General features: G+C 47.7%; 3 protein-coding genes across 7 annotated transcripts in view; 1 reads left to right on the top strand and 2 right to left on the bottom strand.

Moving 5' to 3' along the window:
- DRAXIN (dorsal inhibitory axon guidance protein) overlaps nucleotides 1–4,553 on the bottom strand; it is a 15,773-nt gene extending 11,220 nt beyond the window's left edge. The window contains exon 1 of the mRNA XM_054647876.2: nucleotides 4,368–4,553. The gene's annotated coding sequence lies outside the window, so the exon portion shown is untranslated. The remainder of the gene's footprint in view (nucleotides 1–4,367) is intronic.
- On the top strand, nucleotides 4,195–12,741 carry MAD2L2 (mitotic arrest deficient 2 like 2). Of its 4 annotated transcripts, none has more exons than XM_077190382.1 (9): nucleotides 4,195–4,338; nucleotides 8,232–8,283; nucleotides 8,515–8,633; nucleotides 9,160–9,231; nucleotides 10,064–10,164; nucleotides 10,273–10,367; nucleotides 10,470–10,543; nucleotides 11,867–11,959; nucleotides 12,261–12,741. In XM_077190382.1, the coding sequence occupies exons 2-9, from the start codon at nucleotides 8,244–8,246 to the stop codon at nucleotides 12,300–12,302; spliced, it is 636 nt and encodes a 211-aa protein (XP_077046497.1). In that variant the 5' UTR covers nucleotides 4,195–4,338; nucleotides 8,232–8,243; the 3' UTR covers nucleotides 12,303–12,741. The 4 variants fall into 4 exon arrangements, with proteins under 4 accessions (XP_077046497.1, XP_054503606.1, XP_077046499.1 ...); XM_054647631.2 differs by lacking the exon at nucleotides 4,195–4,338 and adding an exon at nucleotides 4,960–5,097; XM_077190384.1 differs by lacking the exon at nucleotides 4,195–4,338 and adding an exon at nucleotides 5,158–5,313.
- Nucleotides 8,713–17,244, bottom strand: LOC129129660 (F-box only protein 44-like). 2 transcript variants are annotated; one of them, XR_013185135.1, is made up of 7 exons: nucleotides 17,181–17,244; nucleotides 16,760–17,073; nucleotides 16,056–16,182; nucleotides 15,267–15,362; nucleotides 14,793–14,928; nucleotides 13,797–13,995; nucleotides 8,713–9,262 (listed from the first exon to the last, which is right to left on the bottom strand). XR_013185135.1 is itself a non-coding variant. In XM_054647629.2 (6 exons), exons 1-6 carry the CDS (start codon nucleotides 17,192–17,194, stop codon nucleotides 13,849–13,851), a joined length of 834 nt encoding a protein of 277 aa, XP_054503604.2. In that variant the 5' UTR covers nucleotides 17,195–17,244; the 3' UTR covers nucleotides 13,479–13,848. The 2 variants fall into 2 exon arrangements, 1 of the variants encoding a protein (XP_054503604.2); XM_054647629.2 differs by lacking the exon at nucleotides 8,713–9,262 and having other exon boundaries at nucleotides 13,479–13,995.

Below are 17,244 nucleotides of genomic sequence, written 5' to 3'. Positions count from 1 at the left end.
GCACTGGCAGGTTAACGTCACCGCCTTGCTGTCACTGGGGATCTTGCATTAATAATGTGGATTACCTGCATTACCTGACAGCCTACACTGCTACACTGCTGTCAGGGGAGATCTGAGCTGTTTGCTAAACCAAACCAGTGCATGGACAAGTTTTGGGTTAATGCAACACTGCTGTGCTAGAGGCAAAGCAGTCCCAGCCTTCTCCTAACCACTTGTTTCCATGTCCTGATCTACCTTTAATTCCAGAAAATTCCACACCTCCTTCATTTTTCTTACCCCATAGAATTCACACTTACAAAAGACAGGTAGATAACACAACAGCATCCCTAGCTCTCAGTGCTCAGGTTTTTTGTATTTGCTGGGAATGTCCAGACGAAGGCAGGAATGATGAATCTGACTCCATGTTCTCAGAAGGCCAATATTTGTTTTATGATACTATATTATATTAAAGAATACAGTATCTATATTCTTTAGTATACTATACTACACTAAAGAATACAGAAAGGATACTTACAGAAGGCTAAAAAGATAATAATGAAAACTCATGACTCTTTCCAGAGTCCCCACACAGCTTGGCCCTGATTGGCCAAAGAGTCAAAACAACTCACAGCAGAATGCAATGAAACAATCACCTGTGGGTGAACAATCTCCAACCACAATCCACATGTTAGCACAACACAGGAGAAGCAAATGAGATAAGAATTGTTTTCCTTTGAGGCTTCTCAGCTTCCCAGGACAAAAATCCTGGGCAAAGGGATTATTTCAGAGAATGTAAATGCTACACAAGTTCCTCAATGGCTGAGCACCAAAATAAACTTCACCCTCTTTTCTAGCAGGACCACAGTCCACAAAAGAATCCCATGCTAGCCCTGGGCTGCTGATGCAGCCTGCAAAGGATGAAATTCTGCCCAAGACACACACCAGCCAGAAAGTCTGACCTTGTAAGGAGTTGCCTTTCCACTTAAAATGCCTTTAAATTGCTTTAAAGAAACACACTTGTTACAACAAAGCCCAGAATTCATCATTTTCTTAGGGTTCATACATTAGTAAGAGAAATAGAGGGAGTATTTGCCATGTTAAGCTGCCCCTGTGGCTCTTCACAGCACCAGACCTACAACCTTATTGCTCCACCCTCTTCCTGCACTGCCTTACAGACCCTCAGGATTACAAGGCCCCTGATGCAGCAAATCTGCCTCTCACATGAACACAAGTACAGCAAAGAGCTGCCCACAGTATGGACTCAGGGCTGGGAAGGGAGTTGCAGTGCTGTTTTCCAGCCACAATTTCTGATCCATTTTGGGTTAAGGCATCAGTGGATGTTTACAACCCCCTAAGTGAAATTGAGGGGGGTGGGAGGTTGCATCTTGGATAATTTTCCCTGTGGGAAGTCTTCTCTGGACTCACTAATAAAATTGCTATTTTTCTGCTCTCTGCTTGCAATCCTGCAAGGCAGCCATGGACTGAGCAGGTACATGGAAATTCTCTCATGTTTTTCTGCTATAAATACAGTTGTGTCACCTTGGCTCTGAAAGAGACTCTGAAAATGTTCCTGGTGTATTTGGTTTGGATTTGACAAAACAGGAACATTAGATCATCCTCATCCATTCACGTGTCTTGCTTAAAACATGATATCTGACAGTCCTAGCTTTAACTTTTCACATTTCTTCATGTCACAGCCAAGAGGAACAAAACCCTTGAACTGAGAGATTGTCAAGATCTTTGATGCATTTATTATGCTCAAGGACTGAACCAAGCTGGACCCAAGCACGTGTGCTGGGCTAGATTTGTTTTTGGCTCTGATAAGCTCAGACTTTGGCAGACATGTGTAAAGATTTCCTGGACTCCAGACAACCCCAATCTGCAGCAATACACAAAATGTATGGGCATCTGCATGGGTGTTGTGTGTATGTGCCTGTGTGGCAGGGATGGCAGACAATAAACCCAGCTCTGTGTGCCAGGCTCCCTGTAAATAAGGAGCCATGGGGTGATGGATGGGCTTGAGAAGGCCTGGAGCAGAATGGATGGGGTGGGCTCTATGGTGGCTGACATGCAGAGAGCTGGCTGGAGCCATGAGGATGGCATTGTGCAGATAAATGAGATTTGACTTCCCTGCTGGGTCTCTTTCCATCTGTTTTTCTGTTTCTGGAGGCAAATGCTGGGAAGGTTCACAAACAATCTGCCAAGAGACTTTCCCATTTCTAAAAGCTCAATCCCAGCTTTGTGGGGTCTCCCAAAGCAGGCAGGTAATATTTACCCTTCTCATTTCACTTCCAGAACAAAAGTACTAACATTTTTATTCTTTCCAACCTTTCCTGCACACTAGATTTGTAAAGCATTTCAGTTGTTTTTGCAGTTGTCCCAGACATCCTTGGGATGACAGAACACTCCCTGCTCACAGATCTTCAGTCCTTTTGTGTTCCTTTTCAGAGCTGCCCTGCTTTTTAGGTTTCCTGCTTCCATCATCACCATTCCTCCCTATCTTGCCTTTCATACTTACTGGACTCCAAAGTTTCTTTGTCCCTTCTGACTGTGATGCAAGACATTTCCTCTCTGCAGATATTCAGGCTACCTGAACACCCCTTCCACTTTGCCCTTTGAAACACCTGGTTCCTTTAGCTGAGCTGTTTTCTCTCACTTTTGCTATCCCCAGACAGCCCTCCAGAATAGAAAGGGCCAAATTCAGTAACATACCAATTGCATCAGTGGCAGGAGAGACAGGACATAAGGATTCAGGTTTCCAAGGCATTAAGCAGTAGTTGCTGCTACCCCTGTGCCTTCACAAAGCCTCTCCCTGGGGCAGTTTGTATCCAGTGACCGCTTGAAACTCGATTTACTCAACATTAGTTGGGATTCCCCTCACCCATCAGCTCCACTGACAGCCTGTGCTCTGCTCTCCTGATGAGGACAGAAGTCATCTGTTCACACAGCACAGCCCAGGGAGCTCCCTCTGCTGCAGCCCAGGCTTGTGAGCTGCCTGAGTCCCTGCTGAGCTCCAGCACCCCGGTTTTGGTCGACACTGGACACCTTCGAGTCAATAAACGCCCCCAGGCACAGCTGAGCCACTCTTTCTCCTGCCCTGAGAGCTTCCCCACACAACATCTGCCAGGGACAGGTCAGCCCAGCAAGCCACTGCCTTGAAGGGCAAGAGGGGCCCATGAATGAATATGCAGAACCCTCTGCTCTGCTTCCCTCTGGGACTTCACAGCCATCACAGGCGACTTGCCATCAAACAGAGTCTGCTCTACCCAATAAAGAGACGAAAACAGCAACGAGCCTGAGATTCACACCCAAGATACAGTTGCTTGCTGTCAGCATGGCAGAGAAGACTCTGCAGTTTCATGCCCAGTGCCAGGTGACAAATGGGACCCAATCAATAGGAGAGGTCATTGCTCACCCAGCTGGAAAGTACTCGCCAGTGTTACGGGGAAGAATGGGGCAGATTTGCCCTGATCTTTGCTGGGAGGGAGACAGGGATGTGTCTCGACTGGCAAAACAGTTTAGGCTGTGCTTTCAACATTCTTCCTTGCATGACACTCTCACTTTGAACCATATATATAGAATTAATGCCTCCTTCTTTAAGTGAGAGGACATGGGAATACAAAACCACTTCCATTAAATCCTCCAGCAGACAGAAAACTTCAGGTGTGAATCGGATAAGCGCCACTTAAATTCTGTGTGATTAATTACTAGTTGCAATAAGCCATTAACTGATGCCAAGTTGATTTAATTCAGAAACGAGACCTCACTTTTATCAACAGAGGAAGAACAGACAGCAAGCCGCGGGTACGCAGGGGCAGCGCACGGCTCTGTAAACACAATGACTCGGTGAGAAAAGCTCCCGTCTCCCCTCGGCATCGCTGCCTCGGAGCCGGGACGTTCCCCTGGGGTGTGCGAGGGGCTCAAGCCCTAAGAGAGGGACGGTGCCTCTGTCCGGGGCGACTTTGCTTCCCAGAGCGGTGTGGGGAGGAATCTGGCAGGAGTGACCCACAGCGGGGCGGTGGGACGTGAGTCCCAGAGCCCGAACCGCGCATCCCTGCGAGGCACCGGGCACGGAGGCGACCCGTGCGGCAGAGTCCTGAGCCCGCTCCCCAGCACGGCTGACAATAGGTCCGGCCGAAGGCACCGCGCCCCGGCACCGGCGCTGTCCGAGCTCCCTGCCCGCCCGCACCGCGGAGCGATGCCGCCGTAACCGGAGCTCCGCGGCGGGACCGGGCACCCCCGTCAGTCCGTGCCTTTGTCTGCTCCGGGGCGCACGGAAAGTGGGAAGGTGCTCCCCACTCCTGCCCAGTCTCCGCGACAGCAGAGGGGAATCAGCTCGGCGGAGCATCCACCGGGGCGGTGAGCACGGCGCGGGCAGCGCTGCTTACCTGTCCGAAGGTGCCGTTCCGGCGAGCCTGGCGGGCAGGGCAGGGCAGGGCAGAGCTGTGCGAGCGGCGGAGGGGAGGCAGGTCTGCGGGGGGCAGGGGGTGTTCAAACCCGAAAGGAGAGGAGGAGGAGGAGGAGGAAGAGGAGGAGGAGACAGGGGGAAGGCAGTGGGGGAATGTGGAGAGGAATCGGGGACTTGGGGAATCCCGCGGGACTGGGGTGCATGGTGCCGGAGGAGGTGGGGCTGGGAGGGGCGGAGGGGCTCTGGGCGTGCGGGGGTCACAGGAGGAGTGCGGGGCCATGCCAGGGCAGCGTGCTGCGGAGGAGCTGGGTGCGAGAGCGCAGGGTGCAGGTGGCAGCAGCGCTCCCTGCCCCGGGCACGGACGGGACAAAGACCGGAGACAAAGGCGTGGCAGCCCGGGGAGGCGGGGAGCGGGTGAGCCCCGCTCACCTGCGCGGTGCGGCGGGCTCCGCTCTCCCGAGGGCTTCCCCCGCGTTAAGGTCCCGGGGAGGGAGAGCCGCTGGAGGCTGAGCGTGCCCCGCTCTCAGCACCGAGCCCCGGCCCCGCCGTGCCGGGGGAGCCGCGGCCGTGCCGGAACCCCGCGGGGCAGCGGGACCGGCCCGCGCCCGCTCCTCCCGCCCGCCGGGGGGCGCTGCCGCCCCCGCCATGGCGTCATCCGCAGGCGCTGCCGTCGCTTCCCGCGCTGGGCGGTGTGAGGGGCGGCGGGCCCGGTACGGAGCGGGGAGCGCCGGGGCGAGAGGGAACACCGGGAGGGGCACAGCGGGGCGGGGAGCAGCACCGGGCGGACACGGGGGCAGGTGGCCGTGCTGAGGCGGGGCGCTGGGCGGCAGCGGAGCCGTGCGAGGAGCCCCGTTCCGCTAGGGAGCACCGGCAAGCGGGCGGTTGCCAGGCTCGGTTCCCAGGCTGAGGAGAAGCGGTGCCGTGCGGTGGGTGCGACCGGGACGCTCGAGGGCTCTGTCCCCATCCGCTCTCCCTTCTGCTCGCGTGGTTGAGACGAGGAGTGGGTGAGGGATCGGTGGTAACGGGAGCCCGGGCACGGGAGCGGCGGTGACGGGAGCCCGGGCACGGGAGCGGCGGTGACGGGAGCCCGGGCACGGGAGCGGCGGTGACGGGAGCCCGGGCACGGGAGCGGCGGTGAGGGGAGCCCGGGCACGGGAGCGGCGGTAACGGGAGCCCGGGTGAGGGATCGCCGGTAACGGGAGCCCCGGAGTGGGCACGGCACGTCCGGGCTGCTGGAGCGGCCTGTGCGGGCTGCTCCGGGCTGGTGCAGAGCTGCCGTGATAGGCACGGGGAGGGCGCTGGGTTATAACATGATATGCCCCGTACCCGGAATGTCCAAGGTTGGATGGAGTTGGTACCAGCTTGGGATAGTGGAGGGGGTGGCCCTGGCTCTGGCAGGGTGTGAAAAACGCCAATCACTTGGTTTTAAAATTTTGAAAGTTTAATAGGAATAAAATTGTTAGAAAAATAGTAATATAATTAGAGTAATCAAAATTTGGACAATTAGGATATAGGACAATACGAGACAATAAGAACAAAGTGTTATGGACAATCCAGGTACTTTTCAAAATATCACGAAAAAGGACCCACGTTAACAGAGGATTAACCCTTAAAAGCAACAGCCTGTTGCATATTCATACACCTCACACATGATGCATAAATTCCATCCAAACACAGGATTCTGTCTGGGCAGTGTCAGCTTCTTCCTCTGAATCCTGACAGTGTCTTCAGGACTGAGCAAGGCAGGAAGAAGTTTGTTTCTTCTGATAAGAGAGCAATAAATTCTCTTTCTCTGAAAGATTCAGGTGTCCTGCGGCTGCTACCTTGGTGAGAGTGCTCATTCCTTTCTTTAAAAAAAGTAACTTAGATAGCATAGTTTCTATTTTAACATTATGTTATAACCCAAAACTATATTTAACACTGTATTTAAGAAATTATATGCTATAACCTAACGCTATATTTAAGAAATTAACATAACATAACTTTCTAACATAACACATATAATATTCATCTTAATATTTGCGAAAAGCCAATAATAAAATACACATTTTTCACACAGGGTGTTGTAATTAGATGAGTTTAAGGTCCCTTCTAACCCTAACTGTTCTGTGATTCCTTTGATCTCCCAGCCTGCACAGTCCTGGAGCATGTAGTGCCAAGTTTCTACTTTGTGACTGTGTGGAAGGGTGGATCCCTTGGGTTGCTTGGGCCTCTCTTTAAGAAGGAATGAAGTTTAAGTGAGGATGTGAACCTAAACCTCTAAAACCAGATTGTTTATTGTAGATCTTTGTACTAGATCTCTGCAGATCTTTGTACTAATTTGAGAGCCACTGTGGCTGGGGTGCTGGAAAAATGTTTAACTATCTTAATTTTATTTAGTGTAGCAGATCACTAATATTCCAGCAAGTCCTTGTATATAGGGGTATAACTCTGTTTTAAAAACTGGGGGTGAAAGTAGCTCCCTGTTTTGTGCAGGTTGAATTAATTCTTCATAGGTCTGAAAAACATGTTTTGTTGCAGCTGAAACAGCTTGAAAATCAGTGTCTGTAGAGCTCATTGGAACATCTGTGGTTTGTCAAAAGTCTTTGTAGAACAACTGAGTTACTGGTGGAGCCAGAGTGCTCTAGAGGCATTTAAAGACCTCTACAGTTCATGAATGGTGCTGCTGTTAGTGGTTACAATTTGTTGGCTTGCAGAGGTAAAATAATTAAACAAAATAAAGTTTCTAATAGATAATTATGTACACAATGTGATCTGAATTGTGTAAGGCATGGAGTCTGCTATGCAGGGAAAGCTGTTGGGAAGCTGAAGTCCAGCATCTGCTGTTTGATTGTTGGCACATCAAAGTCAGTTTGTCACAATCATGTGCTGCCCTTCCTTGCTCACAAATTCAGGCTCCCCAGGGATGTAGTCTCAGCCCAAGCCTGTCAGAGTTCAAGGAGCAGCTGAATGATGCTCTAAGTCACATAGTTTAGTTTTTGGTGGTCCTGTGAGGAGCAGGGAGTTGAACTCCATGATCCTTACAGGTGCCTTCCAACCTGAGGAATTCCATAAACTGTGTCACAAAGTTGACTTCATTATGCAGCTCTGCAGGGTTTGGGTTCCTTGGGGCTGCAGAGAGAAACTCAGAAGGTGCTGGCAGTGGCAGCAGATGAGAATCTGTGTGATGGTGTGTCAGTGGAAGATGCAGCTCCAAGCTTGGACAAGCAATGGTTCATGGAAGTGAAATAATAAAATAGAATAAACCCAAATAATAGAATAAATCCAAAACCCCGAGAAGTTGTTATAGGAAGAGATAGGGCTTAGAAAAGGCAAGTACTATGAAGCTTTAAAAAACCAGTGTTTCTGGTGTTATTAAAAAGTATTTGTATACTTGAATAGAATAAACCCAAATAATAGAATAAACCCAAAACCCCAAGAAGTTCTTGTGTTATAGTAAGAGACAGGGCTTAGAAAAGGCAAGTACTATGAAGCTTTAAAAAAACCAGTGTTTCTTGTGTTACTAAAAAGTATTTGTATACTTGTATATGGGAACTTTGCTGTATCCCAGAAAGGGAGAGAGACTGAAAACCCCAGGAATGAAATGATGAATAATCTCTCATCCTGAGGTGTGGCACTGGTTTGTGCACTGCTGCTAATCCCTGAGGACCTGCTGGGTTTATGGGGGTGCTCACACCTCTCCCTGTGGGCTCACAGGGTCTTCTGGTGTACAGCTCCATGATGTGACTAGATGAATATAATAATATTATATTCATCTAGTATATATATTCTATATAATATGTATATATTATATCCAATAATACAGGAGCCAGAGGATAACCATTCCTTTTGTGCTTACTTCCAGGGTCTGGGGAAGATGACCACTCTCACACGGCAGGACCTTAACTTTGGGCAAGGTAATGTGTTGTACCAAGTGTACAACTGGGGTCCCTGTGACACTCCTCTTGGGTACTGAGCTTGGGGGAGTGTTGGAGGGTTGCTCTGTCCCTAAATTTTCTGCAGCTAAGAGGAGGCAGGTGAAATTTATGCAGAAAAAAAAATAACCTGTAAAAAAAGGGCCCCCAAGTGTCTGGTATTTCTCTACTTTCCCACACCCTATTCCAGCATCCTTTACTTGTGTTTTTCAGTTGTTGCAGATGTTCTTTCAGAATTCCTGGAAGTGGCTGTTCACCTCATCTTGTATGTCAGAGAAGTTTACCCTATTGGGATCTTTCAGAAGAGGAAAAAATACAATGTACCTGTCCAGGTAGGAGATTTTCCTGGGAGCTGACAGCCACATGGACAAGCAAAATAGCAAGGATCAATCAACACTCACCAGAAAAAAGTTACACTCTGCAAAGTGATTGTTTAATGTACAGACTTATTTTTGAGGAGAGCTTAGTTCCTGTCATAGAGAGGATACAAAAAGTGCTCATGGGACAAGCAGGTCATGGGTAACAGCAGTAGAAGGCTGCCCCAGCTCTGTGCAGTGGGGTAACAGGAATGATGTTTACTAGGAAGTAGGGATGGTTGGAATATGCTATTCCCAATGTGCTGTTCTGGGTGTACATTCCAGATCCACAACAAGTGCATGGGTGCAGTGATCTGCCTCAGCTGGTTAACCCTGCCCTGAACAATTGCTGATTTGAGTGGGCAACTCAGCATTTCCCAGCACTATTTGAAGCATGACTTGAATGTCTTGTAAACACTGGTGCTTCTGTTTAAATCTTCCCTTTTAGCCTTGTCCTGGCTCATGTCCAACACAGCTCTGACTCTTCCTGTGTTTGCTGCAGATGTCCTGCCACCCAGAGCTGAACCAGTACATCCAGGACACGCTGCACTGTGTGAAGCCTCTGCTGGAGAAGGTGAGCTCAGACTGGGGACCTGGTACAAGTACTGCAAGTGGATTCAATAGAAAGTAAGAGAACATAAATATCATCTTAACTGCAACATTTGTTTAAAAAAATTACCATACACAATATACTAGCTGATAAAAGTTCCTAACAAAACTAAAAACATCATAAGCTTTCCTGGCAGTTAAGACCCTGCCTTGCCTGTCTCATATAGCACACAAGGACACATGTCTGTATATTTCCAGTTACATCATCCTACCAGAGTTTAAGCACCTGTTGTGGCAGAACAGTTTGAATGCTTTGCTGAGAACCAGGAAGCAAAGGTAGGCCTGGATTCCAGGTTTTTTGAGAGAAGAGTGTGACCAATGAAACATTTCAGGAGGCTGCTGGCAGGTTTTGTATGCCTTGCTCTTTACAGACAATTTTAATGCACATGTAGAAAATGGAATTAGGTCTGTTCTAAATTGGGGTTGTACAAAGCTGCTCTGTTTGGACAAGGCTCTGAATGGATCTTAACTTCATCAGTGTCCACCCCAGAGTGATGCAGGGAGATGGCTGTGCCTTTCCTCCTTTGTTCCAAAACAGGATCTGGAGGAACATACAGTTTAGCACACTTCATCTCCTTCAGCCTTAGCCACAAGCTGGCAGCTTAACTCCCAGCAAGAAATGGCTTTGCAAAAACATTTTTCTTCTGATTGCTAAGAATAATCTGAAGTCAGGTTTTGGATAAGGGCTTGTGCTGTGAACCCCAACAACTGAGTGTACTCCACTGCATCAAAGAATGTGAAGCACACTGTGGGCAGCTCATATGAAGGAAGGGATTTTTCTGTCTTGGTTCCTGCAGAACGATGTGGAGAAAGTTGTGGTTGTAATTCTGGATAAAGAGCACCACCCCGTGGAGAGATTTGTCTTTGAGATCACCCAGCCACCTCTTCTTTCCATTAGGTGAGGTTTCCACTCCTGTTTGCCCCTGGCATCCAACACCCAGCCCTGGGATACATTCTGGGAGCAACTTCAGGCCTTTGCCAGTAACAAGTGCTGTCTCCTCCACAGTTCTGAGTCCCTGCTGTCCCACGTGGAGCAGTTACTGCGTGCCTTCATCCTGAAAATCAGCGTGTGTGATGCTGTGCTGGACAACAACCCCCCAGGTAAATGTCACCTGGATCCAAACAGCCTCATGCCTGGCCTTGCTTGGCTTGGCTGATCCTCTGGGAGCTTTGCCCTGAGCTGGAACCTGACACTTCTCTTAGGTTGCACCTTCACAGTTCTGGTTCACACACGGGAGGCTGCCACACGCAACATGGAAAAGATCCAGGTGATAAAGGTGAGTGATATCCTTGGGCACTTGACTGTGTGTGAGAAGCTGCAGAGCATCTTTAAGGTTAAGGCTGAGAGATATTTTGAACATGGAGATTGGTGTCACATGAGAAACATCATAACTGTACTTGAAACGTGGTGAAATTGTAAATGCTGGTGAGCTGACAGCACATTTGCCACACACGGCCACCACTGCAGACAACTTCAATTGAAAGAGATTGTAACAACACAACTTCAATTGAAATAGATTGTAACAACACAACTTCAATTGAAATAGATTGTAACAACACAACTTCAATTGAAATAGATTGTAACAACACAACTTCAATTGAAATAGATTGTAACAACACAACTTCAAGTCTTGAAATAGATTGTAACAACACAACTTCAATTGAAATAGATTGTAACAACACAACTTCAAGTCTTGAAATAGATTGTAACAACACAACTTCAAGTCTTGAAATAGATTGTAACAACACAACTTCAAGTCTTGAAATAGATTGTAACAACACAACTTCAAGTCTTGAAATAGATTGTAACAACACAACTTCAAGTCTTGAAATAGATTGTAACAATACTTCCTGTCCAGTGCTTGCTCAGACATTTAGAAATACTCAGGCATGTAGAATAGGTCCTTGAATTTAATCGAGCAAAAAAGCAGCCCTCACCCACCATCCACTTTTGTATAAAAAGCAAGAAAGACTAAGATTAAAGTAATGAGTAGGTTTGGGGGCACAAATACATTGCATCTTACAGGAAACTGTGTGCAGAACACTTTCTAAAGGAAGATTATTTTTAAAGAATTCTTGCTTAGATACAGGGAAACTTTTTTCCTGAGTCAAGTTATTTTAGGTGTCCTAAGGCACAACAAGTAAAGCTAGCAAAGTATAAAATTGATTCAAAATCAAAGTCTGTTCTGCACTGTTTAGTAATGGAAACTTGTGGTGTAGCAGACCCACCTTTATTCTTGCAGGCCAGGATGGAAACCATGCCCTAAGCATTCTGGAGTTGCAGTTAAATCTTGGTGTAATGAACTGGGCATGGTAACTCAGGACAGCAGAGAGTGCATCTTTTAAAGAAGTGAGATGTCACCTTTGCAGTGAGTGCAGTGGGTTCACCTCTCAGTTGGATGCTGTAACTGAAGACAGTTATGCTGAGCGTCAGGGACAAGCGTTAACTTTTGTTGTTGGGGAAGGTTTGAATTACCTGTTCCTTCCCTCAGCCACTCTGTCTCTCTCTCAACTTTACACAAAACAAGGGCTGAGGAGGAGCTCACTTCACAGCACTGCTGGGTTCTGCCAGTAACACCTCCTTGTGTTCCTGCCCCCAGGATTTCCCTTGGATCCTCGCTGATGAGCAAGACGTGCACATGCACGACCCCCGGCTCATTCCCCTGAAAACCATGACATCTGACATCCTAAAGGTGAGCAGGGCATTCTGCCCAAGAGGTGCTGAACCTGCTGTGGTTCTGAACTGTCAATGCTCTGACATCAGCTCTGCAGTTTTCTGTGGTGTAACAGCTTTAAAACATGCTGCTGAGCTGTGGGTTAGTCCTGCAGATGTCTGTGCCAGTAATCAAAGCAGGGCAAGACTCCTCATAGTAAAATAGGGAACCTGGTTATGGGGGAAGGTGTAAGCACTTCCTATTCAGCCTGTTGGAGGCTTTTTTTTTTCCATTCACCTACCTGTATACCAACAGGACTGTTGCTTGTTTCTCTCTCCAGATGCAGCTCTACGTAGAAGAGCGAGCTCACAAAGGCACCTGATTTCAAATCTTCCTTGCCTTCAAGCTTCATCTGATCTTCCAGTGGAGTAAGATCTGTCACAAACTGTATCTTGATAACCATCTCTTCAGCTGGCCTTCTGGGTGAATGTAGAGCAGCTGCTGCCTCTTTATTTCAAGTGCTCTTACCACTGTATAAAAGAACTGACTTGGAATGGGGAGCCAGAGCCTGTTCCCATCCTGACTCGTGTGAGAGCACAGGTGTTGATACAGTGCATCCCTGGGGAGTCAGTGCTTTATTACCAGTCCAGTTCTCACCTGGAAAGGGCAGCTCCATTGCACACAGGCAGTGACAGACAGCCAGGAGCTGTCACACAATCCACGAGAGCAACACTTGTGCTAAGGGGGAGTGAGGCCTTATGTAGTGTCTGTCCACTGTGACCATCCCAAGCAGTCTTCAATAAATACCAAGTTTTACCCCAGTTGAACTGGGCTGAGTTCTGTCAAAACCAGGCTCCCTTCTTCAGCAAAGAAGTATTTTTATTTTCTTTTCTGGCCTGTATGTGGACTCTGTCAGTTCCTGTGAAAGGCTGTACAACCTTGGTCTCTCCCCTTTCACTCAGAGGTGGCATTAGCAATGTGGAATTTGTCTGTCCAGCAAGGACACCTGCCAAGTATCCTATTCCTAACTGAGAATAAGCAAGGAAAGCACTAATAATCCTACACCTGTCAGAGGAGATGGAACATGGCCTTAACATTAGTTCTGGGTATATAAGGGTGGGAGACACAGTTCAAAGAAGCTGAGCTTGTTTGTCTGAGAATTTGGTACACTGGCCTGTCCAGCACCTCCTGCTTCCTCCAAGTAACAAGTGTAGGAACATTATAGATCAACTCTGGGCACTGCTTTAACATTTTATATTGGGTTACACTGCTCAGTATAAACCAAAAGTGAGGTGAGAAAAGCCCAGCACAATCAAAAGGCACTTGTGTTGTTAGGCAGCTGCTTGAAGGGATTTCTTACCTCCTCTGTCTCTACCTGTTTATTCAAACATTTTGATCATACACACTTAGAGAAAGGGTAAGGAATTCACTACCAGTGACACAGCACTTAGGAACAAGGAGTAACAGTTTCCTGATGCTATGAAAGGTCTGATGCAGATCATAAATCTTAACACTGAAACAGGAAAGAAAATACCATACAAGACAAGCTGTGGCAGAGTCCTTGTAGATACCATTTATAATCTGAAATTAAGCATTTTAGCCTTATCTTTCCTATGTTCCATAAACATGAAAGTGTCTTTAAGACTGTGTGTGTTAGCATAATAATGTATTAACTAGAAAAGATAGATCTCATATTTAATTGTCCCAGTTTTTCTCTGGAAGGGCAGCAGTAACTGGAGTAGCATCCATGATAGAAGAGAATGGAAGATGAAGACAGAACACCCTTTAAAGGGCTGGGCCTGCCGAAATTCTACTGTGAAAAAGAGCTGCAAGACAAAGCTAGCACACACCCAGACAGAACAGGCAAACAGTGCACCTGAGGCCACTTGGTTCCAGTCCTGAGGTAAAAGCAAAGCCTTGCCAGTGCCTCACAGTGAGCTTGGGGGCCCAATGGTGATGCTGCTGTTTGTCACACGGACCCCGTACCAGCCTGCCCAGTACTGCGTGTCCTGGCCTCCGTGCTGGAACCAGATGTAACGAACTCCTGCTGGGTAATTCTGGAAGGTGTGAGAAATCTGCACAGAAAAGAGAATTCCTCTTAATTTTAATAAGTCCTCCTAAATAAATCAGTGTTCACCTAGAAGCTCAGAAAACTACAGTGTGTGAGTCTTAGAATGTGCTCTTCCTGAGCCTAAATAGCTTTCATTGAAAGTGCACCAATACCCTGTTTTTTGGGGGAGGAAGGGGTGGCAGGGGGAGGAAAGAAGCCTTTCTCACTCAGCCTTCTCCCCAAAACCCTATCTGTGTTAAGCTAACATTAAGCTTGATTTTAAGTGCATGCATAAGTAACATCTAATGCAGAATGTACAGCAAATCAAACCAGGTAAACACCTGTAACAGTTTAAGAAAAGTTAAGTCTGCAAACATCTAATTTGCAGAATGCAAATCAAACCAGTTAAACACCTGTAACAGTTTAAGAAAAGTTAAGTCTGCAATACTTGGCTATCCATACAGTAGTTTTAAAACAGTTTTTTTGATGAAAAAAAGCCCTGAAATCTGCTCGTTATTTAATTATTTAGACAGAATCTTACATAAAACCAAGAAACAATTAAAAAGACGGCATTAAAAATCACAGAAGCCCCACAGGATACTCTACAGAAAATTCTGGGCACCTAAAAATAGTATCTGTCTCATTCAGGACACTACTGCTTCTTCAGCATCATCAACAGCAAGGACTGGCTCACTTTCTCTATAGAGCAGAGGAGGCTGAAGAGCAGAGAAAGTCCCCTGGCACTTTTGGCCAAGTAACACTTGCAACACACCAGTGTCACAACACTGCTGTAAAGCTCCTGCCTCCCTGGCTGCTGCTCACCTCTCTCCACTTGGCATCACTCCACTGCTCAATGACCACTGGCTCAGGATGGAATTCCTCCAGGCAGATCCAGTCTCTGGAGAGCAGCCTCACGGTGAGCTCGTAGCGGCACCCGCAGTCAAACCTGGCAGCGTACCTGGAGAGGCAGGAGGAATCAAGGAGCAGGGCTGTATACACAGCATTCAGTGGTCTTTATTTTTCAAAAGCAGTCTCCAAGGGGATCCCTGTCTGCAGAGGAAAAGGAGTAAAGGAGTGTCATCCCCATAGCTATAGAGAAGTTGTGGAACTTACAGCTATCCCACCCTTCACAGGCTTGCCACCGTGTAGTCCATTGAGTAAGTTTAGATTCAGCTTCTTCTTCACTCAATAATGCCCAAAGAATAAAGAACTGATTTTATGGCATGAAAAGCTCCAGAAGCCTAGCTTACCTCTAGACCAATGCTAGAAATTCTAATTTTCAGTGTTTCCACTCACCAGTCCTTGACTGTAATTTCAGGCCGTATCTCATCCATCAGCTGATTCCAATAGCCTTCTTTATCCAGGGTAATGAGTTGAGACTTGAGGCATGGCCTGAAACAGACATGGGAATACTCACAGTTCTACAGAACACTTCTCTCTTGCTGTCCTTTCCCTGACAGCTTTAATATCCACCCAGATCCTGAAGGCCCACAAAGCTGACCTGGCTAAACCCTGCCTTATCCATAGCCAGAACCTGACAAGAAAATGAACTGAATTAGCTTCACCCCAAGATAAAAAGAATAGTTACCTACAAACTGGATTAAGAGGGGTCTCTGTATTGATGTATTAGTAACAGGAAACCAGTGCCTAGTGCTTGTAAAAGCTGTTGATCCTCCTTTGGTGACAGCTTTTTTTACAAGTTGTTTGTGTGACACACCCACCACTCCTGAAGGTTACAGAGCTTTCACCTTGTCATGTAAGTACAGCTGACTGAGTTTCTCAATCAACCTTTCTCTACCACCTTTGGGAGAGGAGAAGCAGGGATCCCATGTGGATTATCCTAACTATAAAAATTACAGGAAGTTCCTGGTAGGCAGAGAAATTTAGCACCTGCTGTGATCAATTCTCTCAGCAGTACCCATCTCTTTAGATTAACTGGCATAAAGGGTTAATGAAGCTCCTTCCTTCTCCCTCAGGTGATCTAAGGTTCAGGACCTGCCACCAGCCTTCTAACCATGGTGCCTTTTCAGACAGGTGGGAGGAAGCAGATTTCCCAGTTCCAGATTATTGGAATCCAGTCCTTACCCATATGAAGTGACAAAGTATTTGTGTACTCTGGGGTCTGACATATGACTTCCATGAGCTCCAGGCAGATCCTCAATTTTCCACTTATCTCCTTCATTGGCATCAAGTGTCCAGTGCTGGAAGTTCTCTAAAAACACAGGTGTCCAAGGTGAGGGTTAGCACCTCATTTCAGCTACCAGCAGGATCTCAGCTTTTGTTAGAATCAGCAGTAGGAGAATGCTAGGAAGCTACCTGATGTTTTCAGATCCACTGTATTTTTCCTACAGCTGTAAGTGACTCCTGTCATTATGCTGCCATTACCTTTGTGTGGCTGTCAGCATCTAGGACAGCAGGTAGCAGATTTCTGATCTCATCAGAAAATCAGCAGCAGCAATAAAGTAGGATTAGTGGAGTTATATTAGTCAAGTCTTTGGTAACAAAAGTTCTCCAGCTGCCCAAATGTTTAATCCCAATCCCTGATCGTTTCACTACCACATTGTACTTGCAGTGCAAATTAATTGTCACTGCCTGCTGTACTGGGGCCTTATGACTCCAGATTTTTCTGGCTAAAACCACAAAGTATTGCAGGAACTGAGCTATAAATCTGACGTAGCAGAGCTACACGCAATAGCTGGACAGTCCCACAGCACAAGCAGTAGTTGAGGCATGACTCATTCAGACTGCTCGGAAACTCTTAGTCCTTTATTATAAATAACGAAACCAACCTTCAGCACGAGGGTTTTTGAGTAAGTTTTTCTTCATGTGGCAGAGCATATAGAAGATCTTCCAGTCAGAGATGCTCCTGTCGTAGCTCTGACGATAAAACCCGTCGCGCTGGCACTTGCGCTTCCACAGGGTGTTCAGGTCCACCACGTAGCGCCACTGCGAGCACACCAGCCGGCAGGTGCGGAGCAGCTCCCGGGCGGGCAGCAGCGACAGCAGCTCCACCAGCACGTCCTCGGGGAGATCCCCGATGCTGGTCATGGCAGGCCGCGGCCCGCGGGAGGGCGAGGGGAGATCCGCGGCACGACGGGCCGAGCTGCCGGAAGAGAAGGCAGTTTCCTCTCGTGACTAACAGAACCGCGGAGAGCCCGCCCGGCCGGCCCCAGGCCCGCTCCCGCCGCAACCCCCGGTACTCGGCCCCACCTGGCTCCGCCCATCTGCGCCTCCGGACGCGGATGTGAGGGGCCGCGGGGCGGGGCTGCTTTGG

Source organism: Agelaius phoeniceus, chromosome 24 (assembly GCF_051311805.1).
Source record: "Agelaius phoeniceus isolate bAgePho1 chromosome 24, bAgePho1.hap1, whole genome shotgun sequence".
NCBI classification, from domain to species: Eukaryota; Metazoa; Chordata; class Aves; order Passeriformes; family Icteridae; genus Agelaius; species Agelaius phoeniceus.
This window is presented reverse-complemented; position numbering and strand designations above follow the sequence as displayed.

Coding starts and splice junctions, on each gene's coding strand:
- MAD2L2 (XM_077190382.1), top strand. CDS start 8,244: ATGACCACTCTCACACGGCAGGACCTTAACTTTGGGCAAG. Junction 10,165..10,272: donor CCACCTCTTCTTTCCATTAG/GTGAGGTTTCCA, acceptor TCTCCTCCACAG/TTCTGAGTCCCTGCTGTCCC. Junction 10,368..10,469: donor GCTGGACAACAACCCCCCAG/GTAAATGTCACC, acceptor CACTTCTCTTAG/GTTGCACCTTCACAGTTCTG.
- LOC129129660 (XM_054647629.2), bottom strand. Junction 15,363..16,055: donor TACTTTGTCACTTCATATGG/GTAAGGACTGGA, acceptor TGTCTGTTTCAG/GCCATGCCTCAAGTCTCAAC. Junction 13,996..14,792: donor GTGATGCCAAGTGGAGAGAG/GTGAGCAGCAGC, acceptor TTTTCTGTGCAG/ATTTCTCACACCTTCCAGAA.